This window comes from Brienomyrus brachyistius, chromosome 6, assembly GCF_023856365.1.
Source record: "Brienomyrus brachyistius isolate T26 chromosome 6, BBRACH_0.4, whole genome shotgun sequence".
Taxonomy (NCBI): Eukaryota; Metazoa; Chordata; class Actinopteri; order Osteoglossiformes; family Mormyridae; genus Brienomyrus; species Brienomyrus brachyistius.
In genome coordinates this window covers 12,636,394-12,653,129 of record NC_064538.1, presented here as the reverse complement: position 1 = coordinate 12,653,129, position 16,736 = coordinate 12,636,394, and the positions used below count along the sequence as shown (strand labels likewise).

The 16,736-nt window shown below is 40.8% G+C and overlaps 1 protein-coding gene across 1 annotated transcript; it reads left to right on the top strand.

The window, feature by feature from the left end:
• The first annotated feature begins 713 nt into the window (after positions 1-713).
• Positions 714-13,391, top strand: LOC125745093 (proteolipid protein 2-like). Its single transcript, XM_049017589.1, has 5 exons — positions 714-1,118; positions 10,905-11,060; positions 11,166-11,264; positions 11,614-11,709; positions 12,421-13,391. The coding sequence occupies exons 1-5, from the start codon at positions 1,020-1,022 to the stop codon at positions 12,427-12,429; spliced, it is 459 nt and encodes a 152-aa protein (XP_048873546.1). The 5' UTR covers positions 714-1,019; the 3' UTR covers positions 12,430-13,391.
• Positions 13,392-16,736: the final 3,345 nt, after the last annotated feature.

The window sequence follows — 16,736 nt, the reverse complement described above, 5'->3', positions numbered from 1 at the left end:
CTTAGTTGAACTGCTCCTTTAAGACATCAAGTATATTCATACGTCTTATTCATGTATTCAAATGCTGAATTACTTGCTATGTGCACACTATTTTTTGCATGTCTTTCCGTGAGCAACTTGGTGCGTTTGCCGACGCAGATTAGTGCAATGATGTTACATTGTTTCTTTTTCTGTAGAAATCTAAAGATCGATGTGTGGGCCAGATTTAGTAATGACTGAATTATGAACATGCTGCGGGCGGTACTTTGAGACCTCTTATAAGTGAGTCGACTAGATCCCTAGTTCCCCACTACAAAAAATGTCTGATCGTCGAGTACAATCAATTCTATTATTTCAGTAGTAATGTATTTAGCTTTCCCCGCGACCCAGTAGGATAAGCGGTTTGGAAAATGGATGGATGGATGGATGGATGGATGGATGGATGGATGGATGTATTTAGCTTTGGTGCTGCCAAATTTGAATATTGGTCAAAATTTGTAATAATAATAATAAAGAGAGATTGATGGATATTTTACCCACATTCGTGCAATCCTATTCGAGTCATATTATCCAGATTCATCAAGAGGTCAGTATGATTATTTATGCTAATAATTAAAGCTGTTAGTTATAACTATACGTGTACTTATGGTAACAGCACGGTGCTGGAGAACTTATTAAAATCTTTTTTTTTATCTGCCCAATGCCTCCAGTGCTCCTCCCTGAAGGCGTGGTTGCCAACGCCACTTAGAGTTTCTTCGGTTGCGAAGAGGGGGAGGATTCGCGAACTCCATGTTTTTTTGATCAAGCTTTTAACGTTAAGTCGATAAGAAGTTTGGCAATTCTGTCTCGTTTCATTTTAATATTTATATATGCATGTTTTTTTTTCTAAATCTCCAGACAAGTTTTAGTTAAGCTCTAATTCGCTGCGTCGTTTTAAATTTGGCTTGTAGATTCAGGCTACTTCAGTGTTCAGTTTTTACACTGTTGTATATAGAGTGTAGTGCGATTAGTTGATTCGAAACGGTTAAGAGAGCCGAACAATGGCAGACAGCACAGAACCTAACAATTCAGCGAGCCTTAAGGACAGATTCATCACCTACTCGCGGACTAGAAAAGGACGTATTCTGCTCGCAGAAACTGTAAGTAGGCTACCGACTTGCTGTATCCTTTATAACAGTGAAAAAACTTTTTCTTCTTTCGTTGGGTTAAAATGGCTTGCTTGTTGGATCCATTTATTACATTTTTACGAAGCAGCAGAATAAAAAATAGGCCAATAACACGACACAAGTCAGTATTGAAAAGCTCTGGTAGCGCATTCATAGAGTGAAATTTGTGTAGATGAATTACGAAGCATCTCCCTAAATGCTGTTTCGGTGCGAAAGTATACCTATTTCATAGCATCTTCCTTAGTTTCAAGCGAAAATATTTTTCTTGTATAGCAAAAGTAGTAAATAACGAGAATAAGGTTAAAAAGCAGTACGCCTGCACAGATAGAGTAACTGCAGGAAAAGCGGTCGTATCGTTATTGGCAGGGTGTGGTTTTGGCACTGGAGCGTTTTAAAGTTCTTTCGTGTTGTATTCAGATGGAAAGTTTCCCGGAGGTCACCAAAATATCAAACGTTCAAATAGCATTTCATAAGGAAATCATATCATATTAGAAGGAAGGCCACAACATTAAACACGATTCATAGATCCTTACTTAAACCTCTGAATTATGCTATTTTTAGATTTTGAAGTAATCACTGACATCAAACTATTTTCTAATATTTATGTAACCATTAGCGTTTCTGTCACGTATTGTGGGGGCTCCGAAGTGGAGCCTTGTCTTTTTATTAAATGTGTCTGCAGGATTTCCACTGGTACTGTTCCTAGCTTTATTTGGTTTTCCTAGAACACACGTGTGATGGGAAAAGGAAGGGAGCTGAAATGGGCAGAACATGGGCCACGTGAATTTACAGCCGCAATTTCAGATTGAAAGGCTTCCTTTTGGGTAAATGCTGCAGCTGGCCAAGGTGGGCAGTTTAGGAATGGAAAGTCCCCCTTTCAGTGGAAAGATGTATGAGTCACTTTCACGTTCATGCTGCTGCTCTGGCTGGCAGCTTTTCTTTTCCGTTCTGGAGAATCACATACATTACAGCAAGTGAATGTGATCACTCACTACTCTTGAACCATTTTTACATGCCGCCAGTTTTCAGTGCTGAATGGTAGAATTGTGTAGTTAAGATCTATGCTTCTCTGTAACCTAGTAGATTAAATTGAATGCTTGTTGTTTATGAAATGAGGTACAAAAACAGTCCAAATACTATTGTAGTACAACAGATCTCCTTTTGTGACATAGTGGGATATAGAATACAGATTATAATAATGCTCTGTAAATAACGTAAGTGACACATCCGAATTTAGAGGATTGCTTCCTGACATTCTATGCCAACGGGTGAGCTATTTCCAAACCCAGCCACTGATTCTGCTGACCGTCTGGTAACAGTTTCACTCAGCACAAAACCCTACCATGGGCTCATAGTATGGAGTAAATGTGTACATGACGGCTTGAGTGACCATAGTGGTTCAATTTTTAGAAGCAATATCTGTAATTACATGCTGTGTTTGAGCCTCAGGTATAATTCTGAGGTAAATAGTTTTTTTTTCTTTAACTGAGAGTGTCCCATTCTGTAACAGAGGAAAAAAGAATCTTCTCCATACAGCCAGTGTTGAATGATAGGTGAATTGAGGTGGGGTCTGGGGTGTCATGCGCTGCTGGAGGTTGTAACATGTTGTAACATAATGCATTGGATCTTTGGGTGCAGATACAGATACAGAGGAGATTCTAGGGGCTTTGGGAGCCCTTGGCAAAGAACTCCTTTGGGCCCTTCAGCTCTCCCTCCAAAATTTCTTTCTTCTTACTTTTATTTTACCGTGAAGTGTAAATTTATAAAATATTCAAAGAGAATTTAATAAACACATGACCTTTGGTTTCGCTTTTCTGATAAACAGTGTACACAAATAAAGCAGATTTGTTGTTGCAGTGTACTATGTAGTTGGCCGTCCTCAGGGGCCACTTCCCAGCTCGGGGCCCCAGGCCATTGCCTGCCCTGCCCTGCCTGTCCTGTGGCTGCACCTCCGCAGATAAGGATGAATACATAGAGAGGGAGGGAAGGAAGGACGTTCCGTGATCCCAGATGAAATTTCAGGTGTTACAGAAGCAATACAGTCCAGTAGGTTATAAGGAGGCTCATTAAACACCCTGAACGTTTGGAGTGAGTGAGTATGTGTCGAATACCACTTTACCTGGCGTGTAACTGTACACAGAATTCCCGGTTTAGTACAAACCTCAGGTTATTTTTCATGGTTTGGGGCAACTTCAGTACAGCAGCGAAAACAGAATTTGTTTTGAAAGTAACTGTAGCAGTAAATGCAATTTCCTTAATTTCCTGGCAAAGACGCCTTAGATACCACGGGGAAACTAACTTGCAGGGGCTGTTTCTGCCCTGCTCCAGTCGTACACGCACTAGGATGATGTCGTCTCAAATGAGTTAGCATGTTGAATGTGTTTCCAGCAGCATATCTAATGTGGCTTGGGCTTATCAACTTGGCATATCCTCTTTCTGGTGCTAGTGTAACTTACTGGAAAGCAAAAACTTTCCTAAACCGATTATGACTGCAACCAGCTGTAGCCGTAACTAACTCACAACCGCAATGTTTTCCGTGTTAGACATCTACTTGTGAGTTTATTGTATTTTGCATTTGTGCAATGATTACAGTAAGCCCTCGTGCATTTGCGCTTCGTGATTCGCGAATTCACAGATCCGCGAAAATTTCATTGGAACCAAACTTTTGCGTCCGTGATTATTTTCTCACATCTGCGGAATCCTCGAAGCCCTACAGAAGTGTTTGTGTTTAATTTTCTTGTGATTTAAAAGTTTTCATGCTTTTAAGTGTAAAATTGGTAAGATAATTTTAGTTGATGAAGATTCTACTGTGTTTTTGGGGAAAGACATACAATATAAATCAGTTTTAAAGAATACCTTAAAAAAGGTGGCTTTCTTATGGAAACGTTCCTTTTTATGTACATACTGTACTGTACCTTTACAAGATGCGAATCCCATTTGCAAAGTTTATTCCCTTTGAAACTGTCATGACCTGCTCATCCAATCCTCCCATGTGCCATGCCCCCTCATCTACCTCCTGTGGAATCTCTCTGTGATCAGCTGTTTCAAATTGCTGTCATAGTCCTGTGTATTTAAGTCTGTGTTTGTTTATGTATGTTTCCCGAGTCCGGTCATTAAAAACATTTTGAGTTTGCTGCCTGTTCCGTTAGTCAGCTAGATTAAGATCAGGCCTTTTCTTGTTTTCAGTTCTGTTATGACATTATAGTGCAGGGAGTTTAAGTTTAGCTAAACCTTACCTAGCTTTGTAGTTTAATTATTCCTTTTTTAGATTAATACACAGTTGTGGCCACTCATCAGGGGCATGAATGTCATATTAATTTTGGGCTTTTAATGATTTATTTGAACCGTTATTTTTCCAGGGTGTAATGATTATATAAAAGTCAAAAATATATGATGCCAAGGGCGGCATGGTGGTGCAGTGGTTAGCACTGTTGCCTCACACCTCTGGGACCCGGGTTCGAGTCTCCACCTGGGTCACATGTGTGTGGAGTTTGCATGTTCTCCCCATGTCGTCGTGGGGTTTCCTCCGGGTACTCCGGTTTCCCCCCACAGTCGAAAAACATGCTGAGGCTAATTGGACTTGCTAAATTGCCCGTAGGTGTGCATGTGTGTGTGAATGGTGTGTGAGTGTGTCCTGTGATGGGCTGGCCCCCCATCCTGGGTTGTTCCCTGCCTCGTGCCCGTTGCTTCCGTCTCTATGTGCATGGGTCCAATAAAGCGGAGAACCTTTTCCACTCCACTATGTCTAACAGTATTTTTCTTTTGTCAGTTTATGTCATTGGTCTTAAAACGGAAGGTTTATGAACAAAAAATTTTTTATCTAAAACCTATTTAGAAAATCAGATTGATGTTGATATTGAGGTACTGCAGCTAGTATTGGTATTAAAGCCAAAATTTTGTTATTGATCCAACTCTGGTGTGCTTTGGGTTGAATACCTACAGTCATGGTTAAAAATATTGGCACCCCTGCATTTATGTCAGAAAACACACCACTTTTGAAATTACAAATGCTTTGGTATTGGTGCGTTTTCTGACATAAATACAGGGGTACCAATATTTTTGGCCATGACTGTATCTTGCAGACCGGATTGAGACAGCCATATTTAACAAAGTAAAGTTTGTCTTGCACTGTCATGCAAAGAATGGAAGTCTAAACCCTTATCAGTGCCTTGTAACGTTGGGGTTTGTGTCATAATACATGTGTTTAGTACTAGGGAGCTTATTTGGTTTAGTTCCTGTTTTTCATTTGGTTTGATGAAGAACATGCAAATTGTTGCACAGGAAATATTATAGAGTAGAAGCAAGCACAAAGGAAATGCAAGAACAAGCAGAGCACCATGACCCCTGAGGTGTGTCATCATAACCACCACAGGATCATTGCAGGTAAAAGTTATTGGAGTAAACCAAGGTGCACATGGGGGTTATTGGCGATTTTTCACTGGCATACAGTATCCGAGCTGTACTGCAAAGAGAGACTACTTGCAGCTCAGTTCCAGCTCGCTTTGGTTTTCCACATATGATGGGTTGGCTCGGTAATAGTGTTGCCGGGTTTGGAGAGCAACAGTGATGTAAAACCGAAGAGACACATGTATACAGTTCACACAGTGGACACGTGCAAATGTTTTGCTTTGTGCTGATTTCTGATAGCACATTCATAGGATTCACTATGTTATGTTAGTGTCAAACACGAATTTTGTTTTGCAGCATGTGGCTCTGGACTAAACTTGTGTGCCTGTAATCACAAGGTCACCGGTTCAAACCCAGCCTCAGCCCCTCTGCGGGTCCTTAAGCGAGGCCCTTAACCCCCAGATCCCTGGAGGCCCCAACAGGTGGCTGCCCTTTGCAAATACCTTACTCAACAAAAAAGAGCAAGTTGAGGGAGGCGTAAAAATTATTTCCCCACGGGGACAATAAAGGTATATGGGTAGTGGTGGCTTAATGCACTTGTAATTGAAAGGTTGCAGGTTTGAATCCCTGACCAGCAAGGCACCACTGAAGTACCTTGAGCAAGGTACTGCGCCCCCCAAGCACAGCTCCCCGGGTGCTGAAATAGCTGCCCCCTGCTATGTCACATATGGGTTAAATGCAGAGGACACATTTCATTGTTGTGCACTGTGTGCTGTGGTGTGTCAACAATGACAATCAGTTCTAAATCAGTGGTTCTCAAACTCGGTCCTTGGGCCCCACTGCCTTGCTTGTTTTCCTGCTATCCCTGCCCCACACACAAGTCCCAGCTGTCTTTCAGCTTCTGATTGACTGAACACACCTGATCCAGGTAATCAGCAGTGTGTAGGGCAGGGATAGCTGGAAAACAAGCAGGGCAGTGAGTCCCGAGGACCGAGTTTGAGAACCACTGCTGTTATTCAATACTTTTAGTTCCTGTTTAAAGCGAGGGACACCCAGTCCCTTTGAGAACCACTGTTCTAAATGAATTTAGCATGTGGTTGTGTAAATTTGCATTATGAATCCATTTAGCTGTTCTGTAGTACATTGTACTACTGATGATTATTAATATATGTTTATTGACGCAGGTCACTGGTATCACAGCACTTTCAACCAATCATATGGTGGTGACTAGGGCTGTTATATGGTACATGCGCAATTATCAGCAGGGCTTTAGATGATGAGTGAATCATTTGTCCAGATGCCGGCTACTATACAGACGTTTGCTTACGCCCACAGTTTGGGAAGCAATTTATTAGCGTGCCTAAGATATTCGTGGGATGCATATTGTGATGCCCAAAAGTTAGTGATCTGTATGAATTTGTATCTCTATGTTTAACGTGTTAGACTTGAAACTGCAAAAAGTACCACCATGCCACCGGCATCTTTTTTTTTTTTATCCTGTTTGTCCACAATATCTCCTTTTTTAAAAGATGTTGTAGCTGTCGCTGTTTTCTTCAGTGCCACTTCTGTGCTTATCACCTCTATGATTTACTAGAAGCATAGCACGTGGCAGCTAAACTTAATTAGCATAAGGATACGCTGAATTTATACAGACTACTGACTTCTGGGCCTCACAATACGAATCTCATTAATATCTTAGGCATGCTATTGATCTGCGTATCAAACTGTAGGTGTAAGTAAATGTCCATAAACTACCAAAAAGCCAGTATCTGGACAGATGTTTCACCTGTCATCTGAAGCCCTACTGGTTATTGTGCATGTGCCGTGTATTCACGATTACACGGCAACAGCCCTAGTGGTGATTCAAACAGCTCAGTTTGGTCACACCTATTAGCAGACTCGGGTATGGGCTGGGTTTGGCGTGCTTACTTTGCAGTGGAAAACTGGCAGTTCATGGTACGGGCTGGGTACAGCTCAGTTGCTGGTGGCAGTGGAAAAGCATTATATGCGACTTTAGTTCTGCCACCTACGAGATACAAGTGCTCTCTGTGGTAATGCTTAGATTGTCTTTCTAATGTCAATGGATCTTTGACTTCTTCCTACCTCAGGGCTGGTCTTGGTTCACCTAGAGCACATGGTCATTGTTGCACGCATTTGGTAACCAATGCATGGTTTACAGCACATGGTCCACAGCCTGGTGCATCCCGTTTTAGGCAGACCTTGCCAATGGATTCTGCTTTGTGTTCCTGGTCCACTGCTCCTTGTTAACGGTAAACTGTCTAGTTGCTGATATGTGAATGTAACCATAGCTTCTGTTTCTGTTGATCATTGTTCAGTCATTCTGTCACAATTTGCTGGTATTCCTCAGACACATTCATTCGATTTAGAGTAGAGATGGACAGTTTCTTTGGATCTGCTCCTGTTAGTTTCAGTGGCTATAATTAATTTTTTGCCCTACAATTGCGAAACACCATGTAAATGATTAGTACATTGGGTGGAACCGGTGCATGTGAGTGTCAAAGGTGTGCCGGCTAAAGGATAGACTCAGAACAAGAGTCATTATGGTCTGTCCATGTGAAACGTGTGTATCTGTTAGCTCAGGGCAGTTATTGGAATGTGTGCGGAAATACTGTCCTCCTTACACACCGTATCATGCCAGGTTTACTGCACATCCTTTGCACAAAAGTTTAATTATTCTTTTTCTTTTAAAAGAAAAGTGCAGTCCAGATGGTTGTAACATAAATTAATACATTGGCTTTCACATGTATGTGCTTTGACAGTCACAGTGAATGTTTTAGAATATGTATCTCATGAACTGAAAAAGGTAAAAGCTGGAGGTGATTTATGCAGCCTTCCTTATGTGATCCTCAAACATTTTGCAGCTAGATGTATGGCAAAGATGTGTATATGACTACATGCACTATAGGAAAGTGTATAGTTACTTAATGCAGTATATTTCCATTGTATTTGTTTGTACAACCGTTGCAAATGCTTGTCTTAGGGGAGTTCACTTTTATTTCCTGTCACAGAGATTAGCCAAATTACCCTGCTTTCACACAAATAAACTAGTGTTTACTGCACTATATTGAGGTATGTCCTATATTAATGCAACCCCCTTCTCAGTGTGGTCAGGTTTAGGTGGCCGGTGTAGATTCAGAACTTTTTAGAGGTGTATAAATGCATGGAAGGATGGAATGAAACACTTCAGATCATCTTTACACAATTCTGAATGTGTGGCTTTGGAGATTCCACAGTCCGCAATAAAGTGGTTCTTCAGTATGAAACCTCTACTCTTGCTGTGGCCACCAGTCACTCAGTTTTCCAGTTGACTGTATCCTGTTAGCACTGCAGACTATTGCCATGGTAACTTAAGTTGCTAAGCATTGTCTTGGTAGTTATAACTTGCTTATAACACCATATATTTTTCACTTTGCTGTGTATAAATTCTCAAATGTTGTATAAATATTAATGGTCCACCAATGTGAAAGTTTTGGCCAATAAGTATAACTGATACATTTTTAAAAAAATGTTTCAGATACTGATAATCGACTGATCTTTGAGCTCCACAAACCTGTAAGGAAACTGATGTCAATGACATAACTTGAGAGACTTCTGAAGTAATGTTGATTTTATACAACCTCAACTTAGCTCCCAGGATATTTGTGACCCTCCAGCACAAAACCGTACGGAAGTCGCATGGCCGTATTTTTAGATATTTTTTGAGGATTTTCTTGTGCTTTTTCATTTGATACCATAATCCTAATTTCAAATTTTTGACCCAAGTGTACAGTTTTGTGCTGGAGGGTCGCAATTAAGAGGGAAGGTAACCCCCGAGTTCAGCGACACCTGCTGTCTAACACAGCGGGGGGGGGGGGGGGACGTGCCACCCGTACTGCGCAGAGGGGTGGGCGGGGGCACGTGTCAGGAAAGCGCTCCGGGCGCGAGCCGCACGTTCCCCGTCGGCTGATTATCGATGGTCGTCGTGTGAGGAACCGTAGATCTCAGAGCGCGTGGCAGCTTCTAGCGCTCGCGGCACTTTAACGTCCCCGTTACCCGCGTGCTCTGCTCGAGATCAAAAGGAACGAAGCTCTTTGTGTGTGAAATTAGGATTATGGTATCCAATGAAAGAGCACAAAAAAATCCTCAAATATCTAAAAATGCGGCCATGCGACTTCCGTACGGTTTTATGCTGGAGGGTCACATTTAGGTTTTAGACCTCAATGACACTTGATTATGTGAATTATGCTTTGCCGGTTTCAAATTTATTTTTATACCATCGTACTGCCCGACATTATACTAAAGTATATGGTATTTTGATGGTACTTTCAATGCTATTCCAGTATTTTGAAATCTTGAAAATAAATTTCATTGACTGGGGAGGGTGGGGGCTTTTCCCCATGATATATTTCCCTGAACAAGGAATTCACCCCCCCCCCCTGCCCACCCTTGGCCAATTTTATCTCCCATTATTTTTAAATATTGCCTCATACCCACATACCACATTTACGTAATGCTGCCCAAGCCTAGCGTGACTCTGTGAAGCAACTACATCATACATGCAGGCAGTGCGAATTCCGTGCAGTAGCGCTAACTTGCAGAGACTGTAGCAAGGTTCTTCTCTGACTTGGTTCCCTGGTTCTTCTCAACTTGTCTACCCTCAGTGGTTCTGGAGGCAAATGTGGGTCCTGCCTGGTTTTATCTAGCTATACCCAATATATAAAATAAATTACATTACCCTTTCCTCCTGTAGGAGGAATTGGTATCTGTAAATTTCCCATAGTGTGTGATTGTGTGTCTGTGTTTGTTTGCCCTGTGATTGATTGGCATCATGTCTAGGGTGAACCCTGCCTTATTCCCAGGGCTTTTCAGGGGTGAGCTCCGGGTTCACATCACCTTTTACATTGACTATTTTTTTATTTTTTTTATCATTTATCGTTGATTTCACGACTCTTTTGAAGACGGCTGTTGTATTGTGTTTGAGGCTACTCGCATAGCCAGTCGACAAAGAAAGCATTTCAAGTCCCAACCTTAACTACCGAAGTACCAAAAAAATACCCCAATTGGTTTGGCACTTCAGGTACTGGAACTTTTGGTACTGGTACTCAACCGGAAGTCAATGGAAAAGGGAAAGTGCCAAAAGTACCGTACAAAAAGTATGGTACCTGGTGCGGTGGAAAACCGCCCTTAAAAATTTATCTGGTAATTACGGTATTTCAGTTGAGCCGATTTTACTTTTCAGTATAATATCTGAGAGAAGATATATAATGAAGATTAATGGTGAGGCAGAGTAACCCAGACAGAGAGGAACTCAAAAAATGCTACTGGCGGCATTTTGACAATAGAATACGGCTTTGTGTGTAATAGGGAGATGAATATGGATTTGCTTACTCTCCCTCTCTTCCTCTTTCTCAGATCATCAGCCTGGTGATTCTCATCTGCTACTCAGCCTCAATATATTCTGGCTATGTGACTGTGGCCGCCATTGAGATGGTGTTCGCCGGCATCTTCTTCTTTGTCTTTATGATGGATTGGAACAAGCAGATGCCATTCGTCAGCTGGATCTGGAGTGTAAGTTGTTCTTCGTTGGAAAGGTGCAACAATTACTTTGATGCCTGCCTGTTTAAAATGTTGCATAGACCAAAAGGGAAGGACACACTCTCATTTTCCCTGCAGGACTTCTTAAGAGCTGTGGCCGGTTTTGTCCTCTACCTTATCACCTCTCTCATCTGTGTGATCAGTGGATGGAAAGATGTGGCCCTTTTAATTGGTGGGGTAAGAGTTTACTACTGTCCCCTGGCCCTAAACAGCCAGGCACATAACATGACTTCAGCATACCTGTTTCTGCCTGCTCCTGTCCTGAACATATGTAATCCATTCTCTACATTACTGGCTGCTCCCTTCCCCAAGGCCCACTTCCTTCAAATGGGCGTGACCTTTGTACTCCTGACCATGATAAGGAAACGCAGTAGGGAAAGCAGTCTGGCCCTCAGAATCGCCTGGTGGAGATTCACCACCACAGCCTAACTGGGGTTTTTAGGGCGACTAAGCCTCTTTTCCCTGAAACATATGCAGAGAGGGGAAGTCGTCCAGTAAACATGCTGATTGTTCTTCTCTCTCCCAGGTATTCGGCTTGCTGGCTACTGTCTTATTTGCATATGATACTTACCTCACTTTCGTGGTCCTGAAGAGCAGTCGTCAGCAATACACAGCTACCACGGTATGGATGGTGTGTGGTTTCAATGGCTGTGTCCAAATTCAGAGATTGCATCCTTCGAAAGACGCGGTCTTGGTAGCCTTTGTAGGCTGTGTCCTTCAAAGGTTCATGCAGTGAATCTTGGGATTTTGGCAAAAGAATAATACATCTCTAGGTTGCATATGAAGGGGACTTCGAAATGGGACGGACTCGTCCTGCTGCTGTGACACATTCGGTCTTCAAATGCAGCCTTTGAAGGATGCAGCCCCTGAATTTGGACGAAGCCAATGTTCTTTGGGTGACTGATGCTATCATTAGCCTCTTTACCTGGTTAGTTTTAAAATATACACTCTTGCCATTTTAGCCGACAGCATGTCCCTGATGAAGGTGAATATTTAATCCAAGTCCATCCATCTAATATTGATTGCTAACCGTCAGTTTTTCGAGGGATGTAATTGTTGTCGGTCAAGAATTTTAAAGCAGTTTTTCGTTTGCCTTTGAATATATTAGCAAATTTAAATGTACACTCCGCAGTCTCTACGATTTGTTACGTGCGCCCCCCAAGTCCAGTGTAGCTGATTTGACCTTCCAATAAAGCACAACAATGTCTGACATAGCAAATTTACTAAAGCATACACACCCCAGCACTCAAATAGGTAATATGCACCATTAAATCAGTAAGGGCAGCAGAAATGACTCAGCATTTTAAAGACCTTTTTTTTTTTTCTTTTACAGGTGCCATAAATTAAACACCCATTTGAAAAAACAACATGGACAAAACAACAGATGGCAAAACCACAGCTGACGATGGACACAAAATGGACAGAGACTGGTGCTTAGAATAGTATATAGTAGTAGTTAGCAGAATGGAATGGTTACAATTATCCTTAACCTGAAGGGAATCATGCCAAACTTTCAGAGAGATACTCCATGTATATTTAAATGTTTGAACAATGTATGTCTTCACTAGCCTGAAGGCTGCTTCCTGCTGTTGTAGTTTGTATAGACCTTGTCTCAGTCCCTTTGTTTTATATCCAGGCGTATTATGTACAGAATAATGTATGACAAGCTCAATAATGCACGACATGGAGTTCCTTAACCCTCTTATACCACGGTCACAGCACATTTGGTGTAACATGGGACATTATTTTCACAGTAACGACTTGAAAACTCATTAATTAATACAACTATAGAAATACTTTCTTGCTCCAAAGATAAAACATTTCCATATATTTTCTTGTAATGTGAAATGTCCCCCACATCTGGAATTTAAGTAACATTAATTAGAATTCAGGATTATAATCCCATATAAATTTACTTGTGTAATTTGCCTGGTTGGCACTATGTGTACAGTTGTAGAAAATTAAACACCATTCAAACCAGTCAGGTTCAAGAATTCAACAATGCCGTGATATAAGTTTTGTTATTCTGACTCCTGTGCATAAAAGCATATATTTTGACCATTTTACATTGTTTGGTTCGAGAAAGGATACAAAATATTGTACTTATTGTCTTTTTACTCTACATTTTTACAGCAACGTACCTTGTCTGTCAGTGGTCTTTTTATGCACAGAAGAAGAGTTGTGTGTTCTAGAACCTTGTTCATGTGTTTTTGAAAATTTTGTTTTTTTGTTTAAAGATTTATAATTCACATAGAATACGATCAAATTACTGTAGTCTGGATAATAACATGGTTTTGAAATCCAGTTTGTATGCGTCTGTTTTGCTTTGTATATGATACGAATATGATTAGATAGGGGCCAATCCACGTTTTTTCAGATCCGATTTTATACACAACTGCCTATACTGATATAAATTCTGATACGTTCTTTGTAACTTTGATACTTTAATATATTAAACGAATATATAAATATTAACACTTAATATATAATTAATATTTCTAAACTAATAAATACAGCTGAAAATCCGAAAAACCTCTAATTATGCTACTAGAAACATACGTAACATATTGTTCCACATCGTTTGTACGTCTTGTTTTAAGCGTTTTGAAGCATTTGCAGTTCAATTTGAATATCTTCCAATAGAGTATATGCACGTGGCCAATGCTTAAAATGCTCCATTATTTTCCTGCCCCTGACAACAGCGTCACTTACACTTCGTCGCGATAACAGCCCCTCCTGTATCACAAGCTGTAGCGCGTGTGCAAAACAGCCCAAGATAGCGACTCCCTATTCGTCTATTGCTTTTTTTCATATTTCTTTGTCACACACAATCGCGTGCGATCTGTTTAGTGGGATTTTCCACTAAACGCTGCCTGTACCTCTCAAAACTTTGTGAAAAGGTATGTAGGTGACGTCACAGCAGGCGGAGGTCACCGCGCTCACTACCAGAGTGGCAGCGTTAGTGTTGAGATTGCTGCAAAAAAAAAAAAACAAATCTAAAATGGGAAAGAGCTGTCGTGCAATTGATGGTACAAATTAATTTAACAAGAAACAGCAACTATCTTTTTACTGCCGAAAACTAAATAAGTATGTGGATCGGTCACTTATGGCCAATACCCAATATGTCTAATAGGTCAAAACAGGTTCCCGTAACATCTGAATGTCGCATCAGTGCTTCTCTAATAATGATGTAATTCATTCATGAACATATCGGGCCCTAAAAAATTTGGAAAATAACTGGGTTGTTTTGGAATGGGGGGCCCAATATCTTTAACAATGCCCTTGAGTGTCATCATATGATCTGTCAGGCTTAGGTAATGTAAAGTATATAATTAACACCATCAATCAAAATGGATCTTCCCATACTTTGTTGACTTAATTTTAAATGATGATCATCCCATTTTTAGTGTTTAGAGTTTATTCCGGCACATCATTTATTTTTTATCTTTTAGTTACACAAAATCTTAATGTGTTCATGTTAACTAAAGTTTTGACTACTTATTACCAACTGAGTATTTGTTTACAATGTTTATTTGACAACAAATAGGTAGTTCCCCATCTTGTAATTAGCCACAAGTTAAATTTAATATGCCATCCCAGGACAAGTGATACAAAGCACAAGCTACTCTGAATTGACAAAACAAATAGACTAAATTCAGCAAATTGCTGTTGTATAACGCATACAAAATTTGTGTAGTAATTACTTGACTAATGTTCGTTATACAGAGTACAACATAGTTCTTTCAGCATCAGTGGAGCTGTACCATGAAACATTTTATTTGATGAAACATTGATCAGTAAGTTTGCAAAGTGAACTCAAGCCAATGCTCTGAAAGTACTTCTTAAGTATAGAACAATGGATATTAGTTGACTTTTATCTTAAATCTTTAGCAACTGATTATTGTCCCAACCTTCTTGTAATGGTATTTTACTTCTTAGAACCAACCTGATAATTAATCATGGCATTCATGTAGTTTGCAGGTGTCTCTAGGCAGCTTTGCACAGAGCCTTGTTGACTTCCAGAGTAAAACAAGACTATGCTTTGAGCATCATTGTGTTTGAACATTAGAGCACAAATCAGGGAGATCACTGGAGTAATTAGAACAATATTAAAGCTACGGGTGCCAACAAAGCCCCCTAGGGAACCCCAATCAAACAAACAACAACAAAGAAAGATAATTGACTCCATTCTGCTCTCATTTTGCTTTTCGGTATTAGACAATTTTCCAAAATCTTGGAACCAATATGTATTGGTTTAATGTTTAATCTGTTTAGTCTCTGAAGGATGTCATGTGGAGGCCTCATGGCAGGTCCAAGAGATGCTGGAGGAATTATGTCTCTACAAAATGAACTGGAGTAACTGAACTTACAGAAACTGAAGTATGGTCTCACCTCATAGGTGTGCTGCCATTGCAACATTCACCAGCAAAAGCAGACTGACAAACTATGGGTTGAAGGATTGATAGTTTATTGTATTCAATACAATAGCAATCCGCTTTTAAATCAGGTTACATTAGGTCAGTGCAACCACAGCTAATGCATAGCTATGTAAAGTAAATTATGATTTCATAAGTGTTTGCGGTGTTCAAGGTGGATGGACTCAAGCATCACATCAATGAAAACAGCACTGGGAAACCTAAAGATCAAGGCAGAGGAACACAATCGATTTATACTGTTCATTCAAGCTTTCCCAAGTTAAAATGAGTCACAGATATCCACAAGGTGGCAACAGAGGCTGCTTGTGTGGGAGCTGAGTACCTCCCTCTTCAATGCTGGGTAGAGAGCCAAGTCATAGGACAATCCTGTGTAAGTTAGAAATGCCCTACTTATACAGATGTACTTCTTACAAAACTATTTGGGGAAGCTATTGTGAAATGGAATAATTGAGGAGGTTCCATATTTAAACTGGCATGTAGCTTTGGCTGCCTTCTTAACCATCATACTAGCCCACAGCTTATGTGAAGTCACCTTATATTGCATGAGGTGCCAGTCAGTTCAATGGCTGATCCTAAATAATTAAGTCACTGATCGCAATGAATAGCAGAGTGCAAAGCATGAAGGCCTGGGGTTGCTGATCTCTGCTGAAGTACCAGTTAGAGACAGGCACCATAAGTTGAGCACACATAGAGAGACACGCTTATTGTGAGATGGACCAACAAATGCTGTGCAATAGGATTCGGCGTCCATCTAGTTTTTGACGTATTATAAGCAGACCCAGTGCACTGGAGAAGGCCAGCGCCTTGAAAAGCCAAAGAAAAATAGACCAACCAGCAACAAGGTGGATGCACTGAGGTATCACCACAGTGAGCAACACGTTGGGAAACCTGAAGACCAAAACAGAAGACAGGACATTCTGGAGAAATACCATCTATGTGGTCTCCAGGAGTCAACATCATCAACGTGACAGCGCCTAATAATAACAGATATTGTTTAATATACCACAATAATTTACTAATATGGTATATGGAATGATCCATCTCCAACGTAGTTTTTTATTAACTCATTAGTTACTGCTTACATATTCATTGAATCGTGGCTCGTGCCCATCGGCGCACGGCCGCTCCGGGATGCCAGGTGACACCGGCATCCCCGCACCAGTCGGGTTTTTGTGCCTTTAAAATAAGAGCTCCGCCCGCCCGAGTCGGCGGC